Source organism: Rhipicephalus sanguineus, chromosome 2 (genome assembly GCF_013339695.2).
Source record: "Rhipicephalus sanguineus isolate Rsan-2018 chromosome 2, BIME_Rsan_1.4, whole genome shotgun sequence".
Taxonomy (NCBI): Eukaryota; Metazoa; Arthropoda; class Arachnida; order Ixodida; family Ixodidae; genus Rhipicephalus; species Rhipicephalus sanguineus.
In genome coordinates, this window is record NC_051177.1 from 54,524,267 (window position 1) to 54,548,705 (window position 24,439).

Here is a 24,439-nt window from a genome sequence, read left to right on the forward strand (position 1 = left end):
CGGCTGCCGCTCAGTCTCAACGGCTCGATTTATACCGCGCGATCCTGTTGCTTATCAACGGACACTCTGGACAGGAATGCTTGTATGGAAAGAAACGGCGAGTTTACACGGATTTGACTATATAAGCTAGGGCTTTAATGACAAAAGCGTCCTGGTTTAGTTATATCGAAAACGGTCTTCAATCGATGACGCCAAAGAAGAAGCACAAGTCCGAACAAGTGTCAGTATAACAACCACTTCGAAATTCCCCAGATAATATTAGTGAAAGAAAAAGGTGGACAATTAGTACGTCTTTATCTTTAACAACAACAACAACAACAACAACAACAACAACAACAACAACAACAACAACAACAACAACAACAACAACAACAACAACAACAACAACAACAACAACAACAACAACAACAACAACAACAACAACGATGACGACGATGACAACAACAACAACAAAAAAAAGTCACAGTTTCGCCGCAAGGGCGAAGCAATGAATGCGATAGCAAGAAACTAATGCTATACGAAGTGAGGCTCGCCAATGGATACTCTCAGTTTGAACAGCGCTCCTGTTGCAAAGGCGGCCGAAGCAGCGAAGGAAACTAGCGTGCTTCAAGTGTCGAGCTGTGACACTTGATAGTTCGCGCTCATCTTCTGTTTGTTCGTTTAGCGGCGTCCCTTGAGCTTGAGTGACTTTCGTACGCTCCGTAACATGAGCGCGAACATCACGGTGAAAGCTCGAGACATCCCTCTTCCCCTCACCACCAGAAAACCGCGCGAGCAGACAGCGGAAGGGCAAGGTTCTCCCTGCGCAAATATAAGAAGAAGCGAACGAGCTCGCCGACGACTTTTAAATGCTCCCGTCGCGCTCCTCGCGCCATCTCGCTGGTAATGAAGAAATGCTTATAAGCGCCTGCCGTCTCTGAGTCCTGCCAGCGGTAAAGGGTGTGTATATAACGCTCACCTTTAGCTACCTGAAGGATCTACGCTTTCTGGCATAGTGGTTAGCGCCACGCGCTGAGAAACGAGAGGTCGCTGGTTCGATTCCGCGCTTCGGAAGCATTTTTCTGAATTCTTTTTCTTTGGGACTTTGATATATATATATATACATACTTATACATATGCGGTGCATGACGGCGGCGACGGCGATGGCAAAATCCAGCCGAGACTGTCCATATAATTGCTATCGCAATAAAAAAAGGCACAGACGGGCAAGCAAACGACGAACAGACGCGTTGTGTTCCTTGTTTCTTCGAACGTCTCTGTCTCTTTTTTCTTGCGGTGTCTTTGTTTATATACATATTTTTGTCAAATACGGACGCATACTAACCCGCCCATGTCTCAGTTTTGGTTAGTACGTGGTGTCGAGGAGAGACTAGCCACTTGATCTTTTTCTGGCAGTCCTAAACGATTTCTTGTTTCCGAACAGTCGTGCATCGTCTAGATAAGAGGTTCGCAAGGCTGTGCTAGAATTCTTATCAGCCACGGAACTAGTCTCTCACCTGTAAATCTCGCACTTCGCGCGTGATGTGATGTGCATTGGCTTGCCTTCTTCTTCCCTTTTCCTAGTTTCTTTCTCATTGTCTTTTCTCATTTTCCAGCGGGAGAAAATTGCCCTGCCCCCTTTTTTCTTTTTATACGAAAAACATGAGAGGGTAAACTACGTTAGAGCTGGCTGTCCCATCATCATGAGAGAGAGAAAGAGATAATATTCTTTAATGAAATGCCCGGAGAGGTTTGCCTGGTTTGTCGCCTGGCTTGCTACTCCAGGGGTCGGGTGATGACTATGGTATATACAATGATCACATATACACCATATACACACAAATAGTACGTACAGTCACAAACGCATATATATACATAAAAAGAGTCAGTCACAAGCTTTGGTTAAGCTGAGTGTTCCTCAGGATCGCCAACAGCGCTTTTGTGCTGCGCATCGCACAACTGCTGTCTTGCCACGGGCCGAGAAGGTGCCGCAGCTCCAAGCTCGAAGTGCCGCCTTCAGAATCTGTCGTTCGGCGTCGTAACGGGAACAGTCGCAGAGTACGTGCTTTAGGTCCCATCATCACCATGATATTAATACTTAAGGAACACAATAACAAGAAAGTCTATAAAGAACGAAAGAATTAGAAACGAAAAAAATATATATATAATCTGAAGCACTACATACATATACGCTCTCTTGCGTATAAAGAATTGGCAGAGTCTAAGGGTGGCGCCTCTTTTTCCCTCTAAGTGATATTTTGTTACTTAAACAACAACAACATTAGTCACTTATCATAAGCATTTCCTACTTATTATATGTATTATTACATGATACTTATTCTATGTATTTATTTATTTATTTATTTATTCAAAATGCCTTACAGGCCCATTGAAGGGCATTGAGTAAGGGGGGAATCAGTATACACAAGACAACGATAAAGAGATGTCCTTATGTATATGACGTGTTGACTGTTATGTTGTGTGCGGATTCATCTCCATGATGACAAAAGGTATTACTTGAGATTTGAGGCATTATTAATTGCCTTTCGGACATTTTATTTTAGGTTATGATGGTGTTTTTTGATGTGTGTGTGTTCGCGTGTTTATTTTTCATGTACTACAGTGTGTATGTTTATTTCTTGTGTTGTATGCTCGATGCATTCAAGAGGTGAGGAATAGCCGGCACCTTATTTGTCTTTTTTTGTTTTGTATGTGAAAAAAATATGGGAAGGTAGGCTACGCTATCCCATCATCATGATAGTAGTGTTGAAGAAATACACAAACACAAGAAAATTAGGAAGAATAAAAGAATAAGAAAATAAAAGATAATCAGAAGCACTGTGTGCCTTATTTATGCGCCAACATCGCCTTTTACATCATATCGATAAACAACAACAACAACAACAACAACAACAACAACAACAACAACAACAACAACAACAACAACAACAACAACAGGGAGAGAAGTGCAGCGCTTACCCTGAAGAATTCCTGTGTGGAGGAGTACCACAGCGTGCCGTACTCGACCTCGGTCTGCTTGGCGAGGTCGTCGGCCGAGTTGATGGGCGTCACCATCCGTTCGACGGTCAGGAAGGCGGCCAGGTTGGCCGTGTACGATGAGATGATGATGAGCGTGAAGAACCACCACACGCTGCCCACCATGCGGCCCGACACGGACCTGCGACGCGTGTCGCGCTGCTCAGCTCCAGGACGCGGGTTCGACTGCCGGCCACGGCGGCCACATTTATAACGGGGACGAAATGCAATAACACTCGCGTAGCTAGATTGAGGTGCGCGTTAGATAACACCCAGGTAGACATAACTTAATAGAGGGGTCCCCCCACTAAGGCGTGCTCATAATCATATCTTGTTATTGCAACCTACACAGCCGCAAATTAATGTTTTTTTTTAAACCTGAGACGTGAGCAGGGTCATGCAGGAACTCCACTGGGTGCGCCTCAACGAATCTTTTAAGATGATTCGTAAGAGATTCGCGCACTATTGAGGTGTATAGCCTACGATTTAATTCGCCTACGGGGTATGGATAACGAGCCTGCTCCACTTGTCATGACACTCTTTTAAACTTGTCCATACAGCGCATGCAGCGTATCACGGATTACCTGTGTGTTAGCGTAATAGAACAGCGCCAGCTGACGACACATACGCACACATACACACAAAAGGAAGAAGGCGGGACAAGGCTGTTCCATAATTCTTGTTCACAAAGGTTAGTTTGAGCGCTAACTTCTGCATTTCAATAACCAATTTTCAGTTTGCGCCAAGTTCTGCTCATACGAATTTGAAGATGAAATTAGACCTGATGCCCGCCACTGTCATCCCCCTTGCTCTTCCACTCGCTCCTTGCTAACCTGTACTTACATCCTCACTGCTATCGTACGCATGGAAAAAGAGCTCCGTCAGCGCAGGTCGTTGCTTTTGTCTCGTAGAACAGTCACCAACTATCTGTCTTCTCTTAGTTTTGAGGAGATATAGGAAAACAAACTGCATGAAAAAAAAAAAAAGCCATCCTAACGGTGTTCGCTTTACTGGTTCGAAATTCTTGCACATACGCTTCAGTTAGAAAACTAAGCCCCCCTGACAACTTGCCGAACTAACCTAACAGACTTCTCGGAACACTTTAGGGAAACCTAACTTGGCGTCTCCCTATATTCTACGATGTTCACATCAGGGTATATGTAATAAACTAATTCATTCCAGATACAGCGGTGGTCATTACAGTATACTACAAACTGCTCTAGACAATTTTGAGAATTAAGGATAAGGAAAAATAGGTGAAGATAATACCAGGACGACAAACACGCAGGAGGAGCTTTTTTTCTTTCTTTTTCCGACACCGTGCGCGGCCACGACGAATTATTCTCACGTATATATCACACTTTTTGGTACGGTGGTTTCTTTCGTTGCCAGAGCACCGAAAGCTAGCTGTAGCACTTGTCTCTTTCGAGATGAAGACGTATATTTAATTCCTCTAATTAAATTTTCCGCTCGTCTAATCGCCTTGGCGAGATTACTCGTTTAGGTTCTGCAGATGATTGGCGTGAACGAAACGTGCGCTGTCACGTGAGAACTCCGAAATCACGAGCAGAATTACGCGATCTTTAATGTACCTACTTGATTGCTGATTCGGCCCGCTACTTAATTGCTTTTCTTTCATGGTCATAATTTCGCGCCTTGTTCGTAGCCACGTTGCTAACGCTTTTTAATGAAATGAAGAGCGGACACGCTTGAAACTGGTGCCGTCCTTAGGCGTTTTTTTACGGTAAGTCCTGCTTCCTTTCTGCTGAAGTTTATCTTGACGAGTAACGAATATAGTAATACTATAGGAATGATAGTAATACTATACGACAGACAGGTGGCGAAATAGGACAGAAAAGGGCGGCTAAATAATGAGATTAACTTTGTCAGTGCCAGGTGGATTTCTCGTACGATTTTCGCCGCAACCAGGCGAGACAGGCGTTACAGCAAGATCCAATTACAAGCTGCCGGCGGTCACACCTACGCATATTCCAGCCCACGATCTCGTGGACTTGGAAGTGTCTGCGCATTAGGCCTCCAGATCTGAAGCCCGGAGGCCCCGCGGATTTTGACGGCGGGCGGCCACGCGATTACCTAATTTAGTATTTGCTTAACCTTCGTTTGCATCACCTTCGGTTTTCTTTTGTATGCTGCGTTGATTATGGTCGCGGGGATAGCAACAGTCTTGTTCTATAGCCTGGCAATGTGCAATGGCAGCTTCGAGTCCTGATGGGAATCACGTCAACGTCGCATGAAGAATAGTGTAGCTCCCTCACCACATCAACGAAATATAAAAGTTTAACCAATTATGCCTCGTGTGCTCATCTGTTCTCGCACAGGCATTGTTACGCAGAACGCGAAAGTAATCTGGGCGTTTGTACTCTACCCTTTTCTCTGTTTTTCTCGAAACATGCTGGTTCGATAATGGCAAGCATTGCTTTCAAAGTTACACGTGATAGAGATTCCCGCCAGCGGCCTTAAAACACTATACTTGCACTTATTCCTCTTAAATTCAAATATAGGCGGGTACATATTCTAAGTATAAAGATAGAGAGGCACATCGTTGCAAGCCAGCCCGTTACTGCGTGGCTTAGTAGGTGTTTGTCTTCGATTGAAGCGGCCATTTGCGACCGTTCGCTTTGCGACAAACTCGGTCGTGCGACCGGTGCTAGTCGCAGCTGTGAACGAGCCTTAAGCGAGACACTTATGTTGTTGGTGGCCGGAGACGTCCACATCGCATATCCCCCAAAACAAATTCTATTCAAGATTACTGCGATTACCGTTCCTAGGTGACGGTGAAAGTGTGTGTATGGTGTGGTGGAAGTAAAAAAAAAAGAACAGCGTTATCGGCAGCTTCCGTCATCTTGTGTAAATGGGTCTACGTCACACCGGCAAATCGTCGTCATCTTCACCTCTTAGCACCATAGCAGGCTTGCAGGCAGACTTATACAGGAGGTACGTGCCTGAGGGAGGGTCGTTGCGCTGATGTGAGTATGACGAATCTACGCGCTGTGTTTATGATACAGCCGGAGATGGTCACAATGTCGCGCACGCGGCAGGCTGGGAAGCAAACACATTTGGGAATAAGGAGGCTCTTCCCTTCTTGGCGAATCGCAAATGACGCAGACACATGGGATGTTGGCAGGCGCTGGATAAGTATTTACAGTCGGCTTCTCATACGGGAGCGATTTTCTCGCTGCGCGGCGGCTTCGCTGATGAGCGCATGCATCTTTTAAGGGGCGTTGAGAGCGCGGATGGTTTGCGATGTGCGCGCGTAGCAGGGCTATGCGAGCCTAATGGAAAAAGTGCGCCCGGTGCAGCAGGAATGCTCGTTAGAAACGTATACACGAACCGGCGTCCCTCACCCATGTATATATCTGTGTACGTGTTTTGACGCTTCTATTTTGTTCTCGCATTAAAACATGGAGACGCCAAGTCGAACACAAACATAAACACTAAAGCCAGCTATGTTCCTTGATTTTCATAAGCGACTGAAAATATGTATGTGGATGTACTGCTTCCATTTATACACATCGCTATAATTCACGAAAGAAAGCATTAAAAGTATGCCCTTCGTACTGGGCTGCATATATTGTGGTTATTACTTTTTTACCGCACTCATGCGAGATGATCAGGATTATGTGAAAAGACAAATACAAGCTTACTAAATGGGGGGAGCGATCAAGCCTTCTTCCCGTAGTGTATTCGATCAACTGAGATAACTGATATTTATTCTCCAACCAAAGTTACGAAGACACGTAAAACCCGACGGCAGCTGTGGCGTAGTTAGCTAGCGCAGCACATAAAGGACGGGTAAGGTCGCTGGTTCGAGCCCCTTCGCAGTTTGTTTTAAATGTCGGGTTTTTACGTGTCTTCGTAACTTTGGTTGGAGAATAAATATCAGTTATCTCAGTTTACTTACCCAACCAGACAGACTTCTGTCTAATGTTTACCTTCAATGTATTCGATCAAAGATCGTTCCAACTACAAAAGCTGACATTTCTGAGCACTCCGTCCGAAATTTCGTTCTTCCCTACATTTCCCAGCTTGCCACGGTTACATGTTTTTTTTTGCTTTTTTTTAAAGCAGCAGCAACACAGTGACATAATACGCCTGTCCCGTTTTTCTCTTTCTGTGCCATAGTTTTCATTAAGCGCTGCTATTATAAATTAGTTCCTACTCGCGTGCAAATCCCGTGTGTGCATTCAATGTGAGAAATAAGTCGCTCGCGGCAACAGTATCAACAAAAGGGTGCGAAGCAATGAATACGAGGAGAGCGGGTGAGCAAGAATGGTGAGCAAGGTAAGGGGGATGAGGTGAGATACGAAACGAAACACACAGGCTGGCGTGGGAAGAAGGGGCGGGCGAGCAGGACAAGGTATTCGGTGCGGCGAGCAAGTGGGAGTGTCGCCAAGCAGCGATGCGGTCATCATCACAGCGCGCCTCTCGTTTGCTGCGGGACCGCAGCAGTCTCTCATCGACCCTGGACGGCAGTATGCGGCGGGAATCGCGAAACCTGCCCCAGAAGCGAGCACGACTTGGCCCCGCCATTTGACCGGGCTCTTCCTTCATTTCCACCCGCACTGAACACCTTCCTACCGTTCTCCTCCCGTACTCCCCACCGCGTATCGACTCCGGCGCTCACTCGAACCGTATATGCGGGTCTTATCGCGTTGCTCGTGCATGTCAGCGGCTGCTGACAGCTGACCGGCTTGTAGTTCCGGCTACGAATCTCTCCGCCGATTCGGGGGAATGGAAATGACCGTGTCCTCCTCCAGCCTACGTATGCACCGAGTTACTTCACCGAGAAGGTGTCACGGTTTGGCGAAGCGTGTGCCATATGCGGAGCGCGTTATGTAAGAGGCTTCCCGCATTGGTACACCGAAGATGCCGGGTCGGAGCGCTGATTTATGCCCGCAAAGAGGGTCACTCTGAATGGAGGGGGGGGGGGGGGTCTCCTTTTGGCGCGGCTTGGTCGTCGCGATAGCGCTGTGTGTCTTCCGGTGGTACGGAAATGTATCGAGCCCGAGAAACCGTTTGCCGTCGCGCATTCTTTGTTTAACTTCGTGCTTTATTTTTGTCGGGGCAGCGTGCCTCAAGGGAAACGTATGTACATTTCGGACGCGTCTGTCGATTCTTCTAATGTACCTTTACTATTTCGCACACACGTGCAAAAAAAGAAAAAGAAAAAAAAATAATCTGACTATTAATCTCAGCTATGCGTCGAATTAAAACGACAACACAGCACTCGTGATCTCGACAGGTGTTTCTGTGATTTTAGTGCAGCTTTTTATGGAGTAAACGCTTCACGCATATTATGAAGATTTGTGGTATGACCGAGGAAATAAGGAAACAAACTGATATACGTTACGCTGCATTCAACGATAATCAACGTCATATCTCTCTTGGCTTCGGACTTATTCTGCATTAATGCTCTTTAATTCAGTCGCACTTTGTGGTAGCCCATACTGCGGAGTAAGTTAATATGTTGTCCGGAAACGTTAATATACTAGCGCAAGAATATAGATGGACCAGTTTTGACTCATAAAACAATATGACGCGTGAATGACTAGTAGCTGCTACAAAAAAACGCCAGGCCTGCGCGGAAAGCGCAGCACAGTCACAGCGAAAGCTGGAAGAGCGGCTTTTCTATAGCGCGTTATAAACTCTCCTGTGGCTACTAATACAGGTATATTAGCAACGTACCCACTACGCCACAAAGCGTAATTTTTGGGAAGTTTGGAAGCACCCAGCGCGACATTATTCGTTGTTCTGCGAAGAAGCGAGGTACCATATGTAAGCGATTATGTGCAGTTTGTTGATGCGGCGGTTGATGACGATGAATAATTATGGTTGCGCCCTTTGTAATGGGTTGGAAGCTTTAAACGACCCACTAGTTACGTAATGCATGTTGTGTGACGCCCGGTCAACTGTCCCACCACGCTTTATGACACACTTTCACCGGAGAAACGTAGAGCGAGAGAGAGAGAGAATTGACTTTATTGAGACCCTGAGGAAATGGATCATGGGAGCCTTATGGGCTTCCTTGGCAACCAACAGAAGTGCACTTGCGAGGAACCCACTACGCTATAAATCATTGTAATTTTTGAGAAGTAGGGCAGTAGGCACTGTGCCATTTTTCGTCATTTTACAGACAGCCGTGGTACCTGCTAAACGCATGTAAGGCATTATGCGTACTTCGTTGACGATGTGCGTGATGACGATGAAGAATTATGGCAGAGCTCTTTGTAATGGGTTGGAAGCATTCAACAACCTACTCGTTGCGCAATTCACATTGTGTGACGCCTGGTTACAGAATTCGCGTTGTGCGACGCTTGGTGCTTATTTTACTCCTCTACCACGCTATATTGCATATGCTAATGTAGTTCCTTCCCGACATGAAGCCTGTATAGGACCTTTTTGCAAAGCAGTTTCAAGCACCGGCATGGCTCAGAGGTTGAATACTGGGCTCCCACGCAGAGGGCCCAGGTTCGAACCTCGTTCCCTCTTGGAATTTTTTTCTTATTTAGTTTTTTTTCTTATTTCGAGCGATACTGGTTACGGACACCGGCGGCGGCGGCGGCGGCGAAATATGCTTTCCTGTTCTGTAACTTTGCAATGCTTGCGTTTTTTTTAATCTGTAATAAACTGAGCGGATAGCTGCTCGTGATAGACCAGATATCTACACATATCACCTTTTGAACATCGTGATTATAATGAATTTGTCAAATTTCTGAAGAGTGTGCAACTGGTGGCCTAATAATAATTACACATACGACCATGGTAGCTATGATGAATAGGTTTCCAAAAAAAAAAAAAGAAAAGAAAGGAAATCTAGGACACTTTTCAACAGACTTGGCGCATTGAGTACTTAACTGTCCCGGATATCGGTAGACTGTAAAACGTCATAAATTTCCAAGCATCAACCTGTCAGGCATTCGCGAATGTATAAAGATTACATCATTTTACGGGTTGATGTCCATAAGCATTATAACCTGATCTAAATTGTTGCATTTCGTATTCTTTGACGCATACTGCAATGCTGTAACGTATGAACAAAATGTGTACCCCTGGAAACCCTAAAGAAAACAATAATGACATGAAAACGAAGCGGATTTGCACAACTTATCCATTACACTTAAAGCACCAGCAAACTATAATGACCAGCTGTATTCAGGGCCCCTAGAAAAACCTGCTCTTGATTATCATTATTGTTCCATGCAACTTACACGTGTGAGTTGCGGTAACTCGGCGACCCTTATTCTCTAATAATCGTTACGCAGGCGGAACATCTGCAAAGAAGCAGTTTTGGTTCTTTTGATGCGGACGCACAGAAAATGAATGAGAAGACGAGAAAGCTAAGACAGACGCTGAGGAAACGAAAGCCGCCAATGCAAAGACAGAAACAAACGAACGTCGCTAATCTAAGAAGCTAAAAGAGTCGGCGGTTCGGATCCCACCGACAGAAAGGGTGCTTTTTTGTCCACTTTGATCCCTTTGAATAAAGGTGATAATCATTATTACACTACAGTTGAACACAACAATGTGCCCTATGGTTTCCTTGGCTTAACTGGTTGTTGGTTTCCTGGGTTTTGTCTAACAAAGAAACGAGCCCCTCGAACAATTCCCCTTTCTTCGTCCGTTCAATATTGACACATATCCAGCTGAGGCCCGCTCAGAGTAAGTGATAAAGCAGGCAAAAAGGGAAAAATTAATGGTGCCCAGCGCTGAAAAGGCATTCTTTTCAGGAAAAGTAAGAAAGATTAGAAAAGGACACCATTCTCGCTTTTGCAGCTGGTAGTGACTACATAAAGAAGACCACACGATGTGCTCGAGCTCGACCATGCGCGAATTCCGCGCTGCACTTCGGCGATACCAGAACGGCGCGGCCTTTGTGTCCTGATCTGTTACATGCTGTGTGCTACGCTCTACCGTCTTCGAACAGTAAGCAGCTGCAGCGAGTAAGCGTGTCATCGCTCACGCTTCCGAAACTGCGTCTGTCTCCGGTACATCCTTCGCATCCCCCATACCCGCGTCAAGAAGGCGTGAATGCTCACCCCCATTGGAATCGGTGCGATACAGGGCCTGCTGCACAAATCGCCGCCATGCCCAACGGTGCCCCCTAGTTTCTCCGATCCCCCTTTTCCGTCCGTAATATCTCGCTGCCTCTACAGAAGCGCACTGTAGACTCTGTAGGCTACATGGCTTTTGTTCGTTCATCTTTGCTCGGAGGGACGAAGGGAAGATCATTGCCTCGGGTCTTTTGTCAACGTGCCTTCTATTCGGATACAGCGACCGCTACAAGTCGCATACAACGGTCGATGCAAGTCGCCCGGTTGTGTGCCACACACAAACCCTTCGTCCTCTCGTCTGTTTGCTCCCAGTATAATAATTGTTTCTTGTTTCGTCTTTTATCACGTCGTTCGATGGCAGCGTTTCGAGAAACCGTGGAACTCTCCTAATAAATCGATCGGTGGAGTAATTTTTAATAAAACTTTGCTAACCCACGCAAGGCCCTTCTACTATGTCGATCTCCCGGGATTAGGCACGTCGGAGGCAGTCGCAAGCAAGCAAGTGCGGCGCGCGCTAAACTCTATACAGACTCCTGGGACAAGCAGCTGCGTGCTTGTTATAGATCGAAGCGGCCCTCTCTCCCTCTCCGCGATTTTGTTGTTGTTACTGCGACGTTTAAACGAAGGCTGGGAGTTGTCGAGTGCACGCCCCGCCCTATTTATGCACCGACGACGAGAAGGATCGTTAGCGTGAATGCGCACCGAATATACATTCTTGTCCGTATAACATACCGTGGGCCTCTTAGTGCTAGCGATGTTTCTTTTTATTTCTTGTCCTTGTTTTCTGGGAGCGAACTGACACGGAAAGGAGCTTTGGTTGATTGCGCTTAGCTGGGAGTATGCATATATATAGCTTCGACAATGTAAACGTCCTTGTAGCGGAAGCGCGTTCTTTTAGTATGTTTCTCCTCTCTGCCATCGCCTGTAGCGGTTTTGTACGCTGGATCCCTTTTTTTCTTCATATTTCCTATTGAATGCGTGGCTAGAATCTGGCTCGAACGTCGGCTAGACATAATAAACGACTACTTTTAAGCGCCTGTTTCTTCAATCTTTAGAAAACAGCAGCGTTCTAGAGCTGGGTCTCTCGCCATGTTCGTGGCAAATATTGCAGCGAAACTTTCGTTATCGTGCATCTATTTAAATGAGTGAGCGGTAACTCCAAAAACAAATAGCCGTAAGCCTTCTGCTCAGACGAGCTGTAATATCTCTGCCCCTGTCCTGGTTCAGATAAAAAAAAAAAAAAACATTGCGAAAAGTTCACTGCTTCGATCTCCGAGTCTTTGTTCATTAGTATATTACGCGAGTCTAACCTGACGAGTTCTTCGTCTCCAATCTTTAACTTTTTTTTTGTGAGTAAATTTGCTCGATTTAGTCTGTGCCGCGCAATAACTTTACGGCTGAGTTACTCATCATCTGTCCATTAGTACCCGCAGAAAAACGTCCGTCACTACGGAAGGACGTTTTGATCATTACGCTATTAGCACATTAGCGCGATCGAACGAGCTCCTGGTGTTATCTTTGGAACTTTGTTAAAAAGCACAACTTTCGCTGCGTAAACAGTTACCTTGGTGTTGAATCTGAGTGACGCCACACTTTATTCATAGCTTAATTTTGTAATATTTAACTGTAAATTTGTCGCTTCCACAACGTTCGCTTTCATTAGCTGTTGTGTTGCTGTACACTCGAGTTTTCTCACCCGGGTCTCATAGTTAAAAACTTCGACACTCACGCTAGATAAGCATAGTGCTTTATGTTACCGTACAAAAGCGCAAGACACGCCGCATCCTGTACCTACGAGCGGGCTTGTGCTTGCACTTGTCCAAAACTTTATCACGAGGCTAGATAACGAACTGACGTCACATTGTTTTGTCCAAGAATGAAAGGTGCGACTGATACGGCACTCTCGCTGTCTTCCGCTGAACCGTGCTTTTAAACATTTCGTCGCTTCATCACGATTCCAGGTAAGCACTACAGGTCTCTTTGTACTGCGAGAATGTGAAAACTACAATGCATTTGACCAACCGGCATCAAATCTCCCGCACTATACGCGCCTCATATAGTTCTTGGAACTTCGTCGCAGCTTGAAATGATTAACTCATTCATTGACGACTTTAAACTAGCGCGAAACAACAGAAATAGAGAGCAAGACGAGTCCCCTCAAGCGATTGGTCTTTGTTGCTTCTCGCTACCTTCTTGTCGTTCTAGAGATGTACCAATTAGCCCAATTGTAAGCCTTGCATTTAAGCTGCACCTGTTATTCCCGCACGAGACGAAAGCTATATAAAGCGTTTCCGTGGTGTGCTATACCGCGGGACATGCGTATATTACGGGTGCGTGAAGATTGAGAGTTGCGAGTGGAACTGGCGTTGCGGCGGGAGTGCGGCACACGGTGCGACACTGCGTGTGTGTGTGTGTGTGTGTGTGTGTGTGTGTGTGTGTATGTGTGGCGAGGGCGGCCTGTGTCGTCCCGTACCTGGGGCAGATGTCGCATCCCTGCTGCATGAAAGCGCCCAGGGAGAACCAGAGACTGTTGTAGAGCGAGAAGTCGTTGGACACCGAGGGCCCCACGAAGGTCTCCTCGTAGCGCCACTCGCGCGGCGAGAAGCGGCTGACGAGGAAGAGCACCACCGAGACGCCCACGTAGGCGAATATGATGCACATCCAGATCTCGCGCGACAGCGGGTTCATGAAGGAGAACACGCCGGGCTTCTTTTTCATGGGCTTCTTGATCATGATGCTGATGCCCAACGACATGAAGGGCTTGGTGAAGTCGATCACCCGTTCCCGGGCCGAGGTGATGGTCAGAGGCGCGATCGCCATGTTGGCCTCCTGTGGGCAAGAAATCACACCACAGAGTGGGGAAGGAATAAGGGACCGTCCTTACACCATTGTTGGTTGCATACGAGGGGAATAATGTAATCTGACTGAGTCTTCGCGGAATCGCCAAAAAGAAAAAAAAATCACCATCACCATTGACAAAACCTAATGGAACCAACAGGCAATAAATCCGAGGAAGGTGTAGGGGACATTATTTGTAGTCTTTAACCGTACTGTTGAAATAATTGCTTTACATTTATTTCATAATTAATACACTACATTTAAGCACTACAATGTCTCCTATGCAGTCATTGTCTGCTGGTTTCATTAGGTTGTGTCCAACAAGGAAAATGAGCCTTGCACCTTGTACACTGAGATGCCAAAGATGGTAGCTACGTGGTACCATGAGGTAGGTTAGCACAATGGACTGTGGGGCGCAACATTAATGATGCAACGCAGGCGCCTTCGACGCACGTAGATAAAACTAGATGAAAGCCTAAAATTTACTGCAGAAGTAGGTGGTTGCCACGTCGTACCTTAAGGTAAAATGTAGTTACCACGTAGGTACATAGAAGCCGCTACGTCAAGGTACTACGTAGCTACAGCATTAGGTCACTTGAGATACAATGTATACCTGCAGGGCGAATCACTGGTGGTCCTTGTGGCTGGCTCAGCGCATCTAAAGTCGCTTTTGTGCCAATGGTCCCACTTTAACTCTCGCGCTAACACTGCCTAACGGATTGACGCGAAAGAGAGATAACTGAAAGACCGCTATAGGAGAGGCTTTCATCCTGCAGTATACATAAAACAGGCTCACAAATGAAGACGCACTCGTGAAGTATTCGTGCATGATCTTACGCATGAAGAACTCGTTCTTCGAATCTTCGTATATTATTTTTTTATTCTTTATTTCATACAATATTTCTGACAGTAGTCCATGCAGGAGAGTGTGTACAAAAATACAAAGAAAAAAGAACATGTTAACAGATCACAAAGTACGTAACAGGGGAGAAGTTGATGGTAATAAATTCCATTCTTGAATTGTATCTTGCCGATTCCCACATAATTCATTAAGCTAAATCTTTGATATTTCGTCGTCTATTTATCCAACCTCAAGCCACCATCTGGTATACTCCCGCCAAAAAACGGCAGTGTCGAGTTTAACCCATGAAGTGCGACATTAATATAATATACTACGTTTTCTGATTACTTTCATTATTCCTGCAGCGAATCACATTACATTTTTGACAGGGTCGCTTGCTGCACATGCGTCGTGTTGAGTTACGTATTCATTTCTGAAATTGAACTACAGCGGTAGTGTATGACACGTTTCTACTTCAGCTACAATGGCGATAGCTTTTTTTGCGTAAAACATAATAGCCTGACAAACCAGCGAACGATCATCAGTGCCAACAGCATTTAAGTGCGGAGCACTTTAGGGGCCCGGATTGTCGTCTCATGTCATCTGCTGTCATCTGTCATCTCATGTCACTTGGTGTCACGGAGACAAAATCATGTATAACATAGCCATGTATAGCATAACCATGTATAGTATAATACAGCAAGGGGACGGGAAAGAGGAATGAGGGAGAGGAGGATGGAAAGGAGGAGGGGAGAAGGCTGATTGCAAGACGTTGAGTGCAACTGCATAAATTTTTTACGCAAGACGCGCTGTCATTGCACAGTTTCATAACGCGCTGCTACAATAAAAAAAATCTCGGAAATGAATAAGTGCCTCGCAGTTCTTCGTTTTTTACAGCGAAAGCTGCTATGAGATCATTTCAACGGCCGTTTTTGGCGCCGTAGTTGTCCGCCGCCGCCGCCGCCGCCGCCGCCGTTGCCGGTGTCCGTAACCACTATCTCTCGAAATAAGAAAAAGAAAATACGAAATAAGAAAAAATTTCCAGGATGGAACGGGGTTCGAACCTGGGCCCTCTGCGTGGGAGCCCAGTGTTGTACCTCAGAGCCATGCCGGTGCTTGGAACTGCCTTGCAAACTGCCTTGCAAAAAGACGGTAAACAGGCTTCATGTCCGGAAGGAACCACATTAACATATGTAATTTAGTGTGGTAGAAGAGCGAAATAACTACCACGCACCACACAACGCAAATTCTGTAACCAGGCGTCACACAATGCGAATTGCGCAACGAGTGGGCTGTTGGATGCTTCCAACCCATTACAGGGGGCTCTGCAATAATTCTTCATCGTCATGAGGCACAGCACCAACAAAGTGCGCATAATATGCCTTACATGTTTTTAGCTGGTACCACGGCTCTCCGTTGAATTGACGAGAAATGGCATACTGGCTGCTTCTCTACTTCACAGAAATTATGATGATTTATAGTGTAGTGGGTTCCTCGCACGTGCACTTGCATTGGTTGCCAAGGGAGCCCATAAGCCCATCATCCATTTCCTCAGGGTCTCAATAAAGTTTCTTCCCCCCACTCTCTCTCTCTCTTTCTCACGACAACATATGTTATATTGCATGGTGGAAGAGTGAAATAGCGACCGGGCGTCACACAAGGCGAATTACGTAACCGGTTAGCCGTTTAAAGCTTCCAACCCATTACAAAGGGCTGAGCCACAATTCTTCATCGTCGCCAGTCATCACGTAAACAAAGTGCACATAACGCCTTACATATGTGTAGCTGGAACCTCGCTTCTGCGCACAATGACGAATAATGGCGCTGCAGGTGCTTCCCAACTTCACAAATATTGTGATTTATGGCGTAGTGGGTACCTTGCTAGTGTACTTGTATTAGTAGCCCCAAGAGAGTTTACAGGAGGAGGAATAAACTTTATTATCAACCAGCAGTTTAAGCTCCTTGGCAACGGGCTCTAGAAATGCCACTCTTCCAGCTTTCGCTGGGACTGTGCTGCGCTTTCCGCGCAGGCCTGGCGTTTTTTTCACTGTTCTTTCGGTTCGTCGATTTTTTTCACGAGCTGATTACGCTGCCGCGACATGCCATCTGCATTTTCAACAGTCCTCGTTGTCGAGGACGTATAGGATTTGCGCCAGCAGCGTGTATCGATTGAAAGCCATGTGGGACGTGAATTCAACTCGCCGCGAGACGCCTGCAATATGCGAAGAGACAAGAAAAAGTAAACGACTCCATCGACGAGGATGCATTAAAGCTATTGTGCAAGACACAACGGGCACCCGCAAACGAAAACAGAAAGACCGATGCAAACCCTTGTGCTTTCCGGATAGGGTTTCACACGCACGTGCTCGAGAAATCAATACCTTGCTTTTTTTTAAAATAAACGGTCAAGAAGGGGATGTTTAAGAAACGCAACAGTTCGTGCCCCGGCTGCTGCTGATGTTGCCTCGTTGTGTGGAAAGACATTCGTGCTTGCGCGCAGTTGAAGGTTGAAAGTGCAGCGAGCTAAGAGAGAGAGTGAGAGAGAGTTTTCAATGAATGATAAGTCCCGGCTTTCTCTTTTCGTGCGATGAGGGAAAGCAATGCGATGGGGAGAGGAAGCTAGGGGCTGGACGGTGGTGCTTACGCTTGCTTGGACCCGTCATTAGGGTTTCTAGCCGCGCATTCGCTGTTATAATTTGCAAATATGGGCGCAATTTCCTCCCCGTTTCATTACGGCTGCCAGCCAGTACGCAAGGAATCGAAAAGCCGAGACTTTCTCGTAAGAGCTCAAAAAAAAAAAAAAAAACTAATAGCGGCCGCACGCGTTTCTTGATTACTACATATTTTCTTTTACATCTAGACGTCCTAAGCTTTCGCTGCTGCGGACGAGTCGAAGAAGTTCCGTTCTCGAGATACGGCCCTCCTCGCACACTCTCAATTACCCCCTTTTCGTTTCGTTTCCTTCCTCGACAGCCTTTTTTCTTTCATGCTGCTTCGAATTAAACAGTACCGAGGTCGTGTACTTATGTAAGTTGCGAATGAAATGCGTCTCCCCTATTTTCGCGACGTTATTGATCCGTCCTCCTTCTTTTGCTGCGTTGTGGTAAGAAGAAGCACGAGATAGCGTAAGCCTTGCGGTTTAAAGCCGTTGCTGTCGCAACTCCAATGTCGGGCGCGAGATTGAGGAATTGCGGACGAGTGGTGTGTGTTCGGAGCGTCCAGCTCGGAATACATCGAGGCCGCAGAGAGGAGGAAAAAAAAGGGGGAAGGGGGGGAGTGCTCGCGTCAGTGAAGGGACGTGTCTCGCCACAAAGGGTATCGCCACGCAGCGGCCGACACCCACACGCACAATACGCTCCGTCGACGAAGAATCGAGCAATGTGGGCAAACAAGGGCTTCCATGACTCGGGATGTAATTTCTTGCCCCAGCGCGTTCTCTGTGCTGCGACGTTTTCCCTTGCTTTTCATCTCACTCGAACCCTCCTCCCCCCCACCCCATTTCTGGCGCTCTCTCTTAGCGGGGGGGGGGGGGGGGGGAGTTCCCGTGGTAGCGTGAGGCTGTTCTGCTCCATTATGCTAATTACTCTCGAGGGAAGGGTACTGCGACGCACAGACCGATTTAATTAGCGGGCCCCACCAAAACTTTCATAATGAAGAGAAGAAAGCGCGAGGAGGCCAGCGAGGAACTGGAATTATATTTCAGGAGGGTACTGAAGGGGTACATGGGATGGGGGGGGGGGCGGTAAAGAGGGTTTGGTTGGAAGAGAACCTGTAGTGTAGGATAAAATTGAACTCGTGAAAGTGGAATTTCTCGGCTATACAATGACGAGTGTATGTCCCTTTCATTAGCGGTGTGCCACTCGGCATCGTACATTGCGACGCGAATAGCTGAAATTGTCTTTTTTTTCCTTCTTTTTTGTCGGTAGGCTCCCATTGATATTGAGAGAAAAGCCTTTTGATATTTAGATGATGGGATTCATGGTGCCCGGCCTGACAGCGAAACGAAGGACAAGGTGCGAACTAAAACCGGTAGCCTGTATAACTGAAATGACCGGTGCTACGGAAACATAGAAACTGCTTCCATACAGTGATTTGCGTTTACTTTATTCAAACAGTTGCTCTCATTCAAATGCATGACGTTCGAAGGTGACCGATAGTTTTTCTTCTTTTACATTTTGCAGATGCCTATACTTGGTTCCCGACACCGAGTGTACTTTGCTGAAGGCGGCCCATGTTTTCGATATTAAGCCTATATTCAACGGCTGCATTTCGAAAGCGTTGTTCCGTCATAGACGGTATGTAAGAATATGCAACTTGAAAGAACGGTTGCTTGGGTAGTTGGTGATTTAGCATCTGTGTTGTGTACTCTCACCGTCCTCGTTCATTTTGCGCTGTGCAAATATGTCGATGATAAGGGATATTCAGTTTCGTTTACTGTCCTAGGTTGCCCTGGTGCGTTCCGGAAATATCTCTTGCACTGTTAGAATTGTTCGTGCAGCGCTTTAATCCTTGTTAAGCCATTTGATCCGACATCTCTTTTCCGGCTGGGAGTCCAACGGTGTTGCTTCTAACGACAACGCTAGGAAACGCGGAGGCGCGACGTATGTGCGAGCCACATTTTCGGCGGGGCGCGAAGGAATCTCATAGTCAAGGCTGACAAACGTTAGCCGAGGATTTCTCCCCTACTCTCGACAACCACGCAGGGCATGAGTCAGCTCTAAATATAGCACCAATAGCTTTTATTTGCTTTTTTTTCTGATGGTGGTGGTTCACCATTCCAAAGCATCACATGGATTATACGAAGCACCGTAAGTGAAAACTACGAGTTAATTCGGATCGCATTCGGTTACGTAGTGTTTACTTAAAAATGTGTTAGCTAAAATAAGGCTCGGCATTGTCGTGTTAAGAAGTAAAATAACATAGCTACACTGAGTCAGATGAGGTGTTGATTCGTGATTGTCGAATCCGAGGGATAGTGATCGCACGAGTTCATATGAAGATTGCGAGATGCGAGTTCATGCTTGATCAAGTCGCGACGCGGCGTTGAAGGTTCGCGGCTAAGGCGGTGCGATTCCAAGCTCGAAGACGCGGGCTTGATATCCGGAAGCGGTGGTTGCATTCCCACGTGGGCCGCCATTAAATGAAATAGACAACCCATGCCTTTAAATTTATGAGCATAATAATGAATCCCAGTTGGTCTAAATTAATCTGAAGACACTCACCACGGAGTGCTTCGTAATCACATTATATGTCTGGTGCGTAAAATCCCCAGAACTTTCAAAAATTCCCTTTGCATCGCCCGCTGGGAACAAGCCATGCAGCCTCATCTGGCTAGCGCACGTTTGAAGAATGTTACTTCCTTTGTTGACTTTCAATTGAGATGTTCCGCGCCCATTTCTACGCAAGAAAAGATACAGGGCAATCTTATTCTCTCACCTTACATAAATTGGACTACTTTTATGAAGTTCAGTGTGATTGAGGCGCTGGTAAAACAGAGCGTTGCGCCACAAGGAAACACAACTTTAAGCAACCCGATGGAAATAAGTTTTCTTGAAGGGAGAAAAAAAAACACAGTTCTTTACGTGTGGACTTAAAGGTCAGTTGGAATCTTTTAAAGGTGAACTTATATGTCGGTAAAGGCCTTTTATAGAATCCTTGAAGGGCGAAGCTATATGACAGAGAGGGGGTTCTTCAAGTAGGGCAAATATGGCGCTATCTTCTGCAGTCCTCAGAGGTGTCAGTTAGGGACGGGCAAGGGCGTTCTTGGTAAATGTTGGGTTCGAGTTGTTATTCACAACATATAATACATTATGATGTGCTATACTATACTGTACCATACATTTCCCAAGTATTTATTCACTATAGCATGTGCATTATACTATACTATACTATACTATACTATACTATACTATACTATACTATACTATACTATACATTTCGCAAGTATTTACAACGGAGCCCTATGTGTTCCTACGAGAATTGCGACGATAAGCCTACGTAGCTCTTGGCGAAGCCTTCACTAAACCGAGCATCTCTTAAAAAAGCAAGGAAAAAAGAAAACACGCCTCACGTCCTGCATTTAGAAAATCCTCTAAAGGAGCAATTTGCTTGTGTTGGTTGGTCTCTCTCTCTCTCTTTTCTTGGCTTCGTGAAGACCATACATTATCATTATCTCTTGTGTGTGTGTGTGTGTGTGTGTGTGTGCGCGCGCGCGTGTGTGTGTGTGTGTGTGTGTGTGTGTGTGTGTGTGTGTGTGTGTGTGTGTGCATGCGTGCGTGCGTTTAATCAACATTAGTAATTTCTTCCATTACTTCTCTGTTTAGTATTTGGTCGCTTAACGTTTACGTTCTCACGGCACGTCGTGGTTTTTACTGACCCAACAAAGAGGCAGTCTTCATCCGCCACTACGCGAAGACGCCGCCGAAAAAATAAGAGGTGTTCGCAAGGCACTCAGTCGCTTTGTACTCGGAACTTCGAACATAACGCCTCTTGAGGATTTCGCAAACGGAACTTCAGCAAACTTTTGAAAGCGTACTTAAAGCCGTATGCAGATTCAACTGCAGCACCACAGAGTTACTTTTGCCGTCCTGCCATTTTATTCATGCATTTTCTGGCACTGAAAAAGCGTGCTTCGAATATATCCTGCATCACTAAGGTTGCTCCGAGCGCTTTCTTGAATATCCTACAAAGCCTTTCGAGCACCGCCGGTGTCGCTCTGCGAAAGACGAACGAAAGACGACGAGCTGAAAGAAGTATGAAGACCGGATGAGCAGAGCATGATGTTCCTGCAAAGCTGTCTGCAAATTTTGGAAGATCGTGAGTTTGTTGTCACGTGCACCATACATCTGCATCGCTAAACGACATGCATAGCTGTGTAATGGCTCAGTGCAAATATTGCTGTCGGGACAATCTCCGTTGTCATCCACACTTAGAGATGAACTCTAATCTACACTGCATTTTATACGGTTTCAATATTTAGGCTTTCATATAGGAACAAAAAAAAAAAAGATATCAATGATGACTCGATCAATAATACGCATAAAGCACAGTAGGTTTGGCAGCGAAATGCATTATTCGAAATATATGTTGGTCTGAGCACCTAAGTACTTTTTTTTTTGTTTTCCTCCCTCAAGAATCGATCGTAATGGCCACAGCCTGCGCTATGCATGATACGGCTTATTCTGAAACACCGTTCACTTAGTACTTTGCTGTTGACCTCCGGGGGTGCTGTATTATAGAGAGACTTGAAAATTGTGTTTTATTTAGCATCTTGCTGACGCGCAGTGTGGGACGCTTACATTTTATTGTTAGAGGAGGAGGAGGAGGGAGGGGCTGTATGAGGGAGAACGGCATCAAGTGCGTATCGTGTTTTCACTTCAGTTGCGTCAAGTGCATGCAGAATGGGTGATTTGTGTCGTGTATGCTCTGTTTAGACGAAAAGCTCATTCGCAATAAACACTACATATCTGAGTCACATCGTCAGCTTTACTAGAAATGAATTATATATGTCAGTGGGGAGTCAGGCGGACATATCTCCACAGCGATTAAGTATACACGCATTTATTTGTTGTCCTTTAGGCGCGAACCGTATTTTTCATTCTATGGTAGTGTCCTTTGAGGATAGCGTCTGCACACATGCGTTGCAAATACACACATGCGTTGCAGAAAAAGCACAACGAAAAGCACAACGAAAAGCACATGAAAATGTCCGGATAAACATGGCGGAATTTAGCACAACGCGCGAATGGTTGTTCAACCATTCGTGCGCCGCGTCAAACGCCGCCGTAAACTACTACCGACTGGCGCAAGCTTCTATCCTAAGAAAATATAAGTCATTCACCAAGATTATATTTGGTAAAATGTAGGGCATCTTTAAGAAGACGTACAACAAATGTTGAAATGTGGGAGTTAATTGAAGGTTAGGCTAAAACCCTGGTTCTTGCATTCTGAGGGGCATTTATATGAAGCGCTTACAAACATTCCCTACTGCATTAATGAGCCAAGGACAGCAGAAATTGTATATTTAGAGAGTATTTTGGTTACGCTATGAGTGATGCGTGCTGAAACTTTGACGTGTGTAGTTTTAAGGAGAAACACCGAAAATAATGAATTATTACTGTACTATAATTTGCTCATCAATCAATCAATCAATCAATCAATCAATCAATCAATCAATCAATCAATCAATCAATCAATCAATCAATCAATCAATCAATCAATCAATCAATCAATCAATCAATCAATCAATCCGTCGGTCGCTCGGTCGGTCGGTCTGATATCTCAAAATTGAGTTAATTGCAATACGTGTATATACACTATGTAAGGTATAGTTTTCACATACATAGAAAGACAATAAGTTAAGGTACTCTGGTGCATACCAAAAGTATTTCTTAGGTAAAAAGCTGTGTGAATTTTCATGTAAAGCAAGAAAATGTCATCTAATATGATCCTTAACTTCTAGTCCATCGCTTTACCTTACCTTGTCGGTGTTTCGCTCACTGGTTTCTGTGCGGCTGTGCCCACTGACTCGACAAGTATGCCTCATTTATCGAATAAAGCGGCTGTATATTATCCGGACCACTTCTGAAAAGTGAAAACTCACCTGACGAATGAGCTCGCCGACCATCCCGTTCCATCCGGCCTGCGAGTTGGCGTCTTGACCACCGTACTTCGAGTCGTTGACCAGCTTGAGCGTGTAGTTGAATTTGAGGTTGTCGGCGATGAGGTCGGCCAGGTCCTTGCAGTATCCCTCGAACACGTCGTTGCCCGTCAGCACCTGGCCAGGCTCGGGCTTCTTGTACATCAGATAGGGCTCTTCCTGGCGCGCACAAACCACGGGGCATGCCTCAGCGTACGCAGTGCGTTACTATAGAGTACGTTAACCAAGCCCACTACTACTATGGTCGGTTACACTACTACTACTATGGTCGGTTACAACCCGAGGCTAAATACAAGCTCTGCCCGCAGAACTACGGCGCGCTTGCCATTCATCTGTGCAGGAGAGTCATGTTAGGTGACAAGTTCTAACCATAAGTACTTTTTCGCTGCTAACGTGAATATTACGCATATTATGAGCTAAAAGTTCGTCGCCCCTTGTTAAAACGTTACGTGTGGCTGAGCAGTGAAATCAGAATCTACACAGAAATTGGCCAGGAAGTTCAAGTTTTCGACAGAAAACTAGCGACGCGAACATGTGCCTGTATGGTAAAGTCACCGTCGCCAAACACGCGGAGGGTGTTTGACATCACGTAAATAGTCAAGTGCAATTGAGTAGCGCTGGGCGGGACAGCGATGGCTGTGGGCGGGGCTTACACTTATTCTTAGGTTGTAAGCGAATATAGTTCAAAACCTATAGTCGGTTAAAACCTAGAAATAAATACAAGCTCCGCCCGCTAAACCTTGTCTCGCTTATCAATCACCAATGTAAAAGAGTCGTGCAAGCTGGTTTCCTTTTGAGCCGTATGTACTTTTTCTGTGCTAATGTAAATACCACGCATATAAACAACTAAAGGTTCATTGTTCCATTTAAGGTATGACCATTGGTTGAGCAGTGATGTCAGGATCTCGGTAATGAATTTGCCAGAACGTTGAAGTTTCCGAGTTAAAACCAGCGACATGAAGATGTCTGTATGAATACACGAACTATCTGAATCACGCGAACAGCGCTTGACGA

The 24,439-nt window shown here is 45.7% G+C and overlaps 1 protein-coding gene across 2 annotated transcripts in view; it reads right to left on the minus strand.

Annotated features, from left to right (window-relative positions):
• LOC119382975 (glutamate receptor 1) overlaps positions 1 to 24,439 on the minus strand; it is a 219,479-nt gene that overhangs the window by 14,246 nt on the left and 180,794 nt on the right. For both annotated transcript variants that reach the window (XM_037650916.2, XM_037650917.2), the window contains exons 10-12: positions 23,369 to 23,584; positions 13,561 to 13,916; positions 2,959 to 3,157 (exon numbers count right to left, since the gene is read on the minus strand). In XM_037650916.2, coding sequence (XP_037506844.1) covers positions 2,959 to 3,157; positions 13,561 to 13,916; positions 23,369 to 23,584 — 771 coding nt within the window. The remainder of the gene's footprint in view (positions 1 to 2,958; positions 3,158 to 13,560; positions 13,917 to 23,368; positions 23,585 to 24,439) is intronic.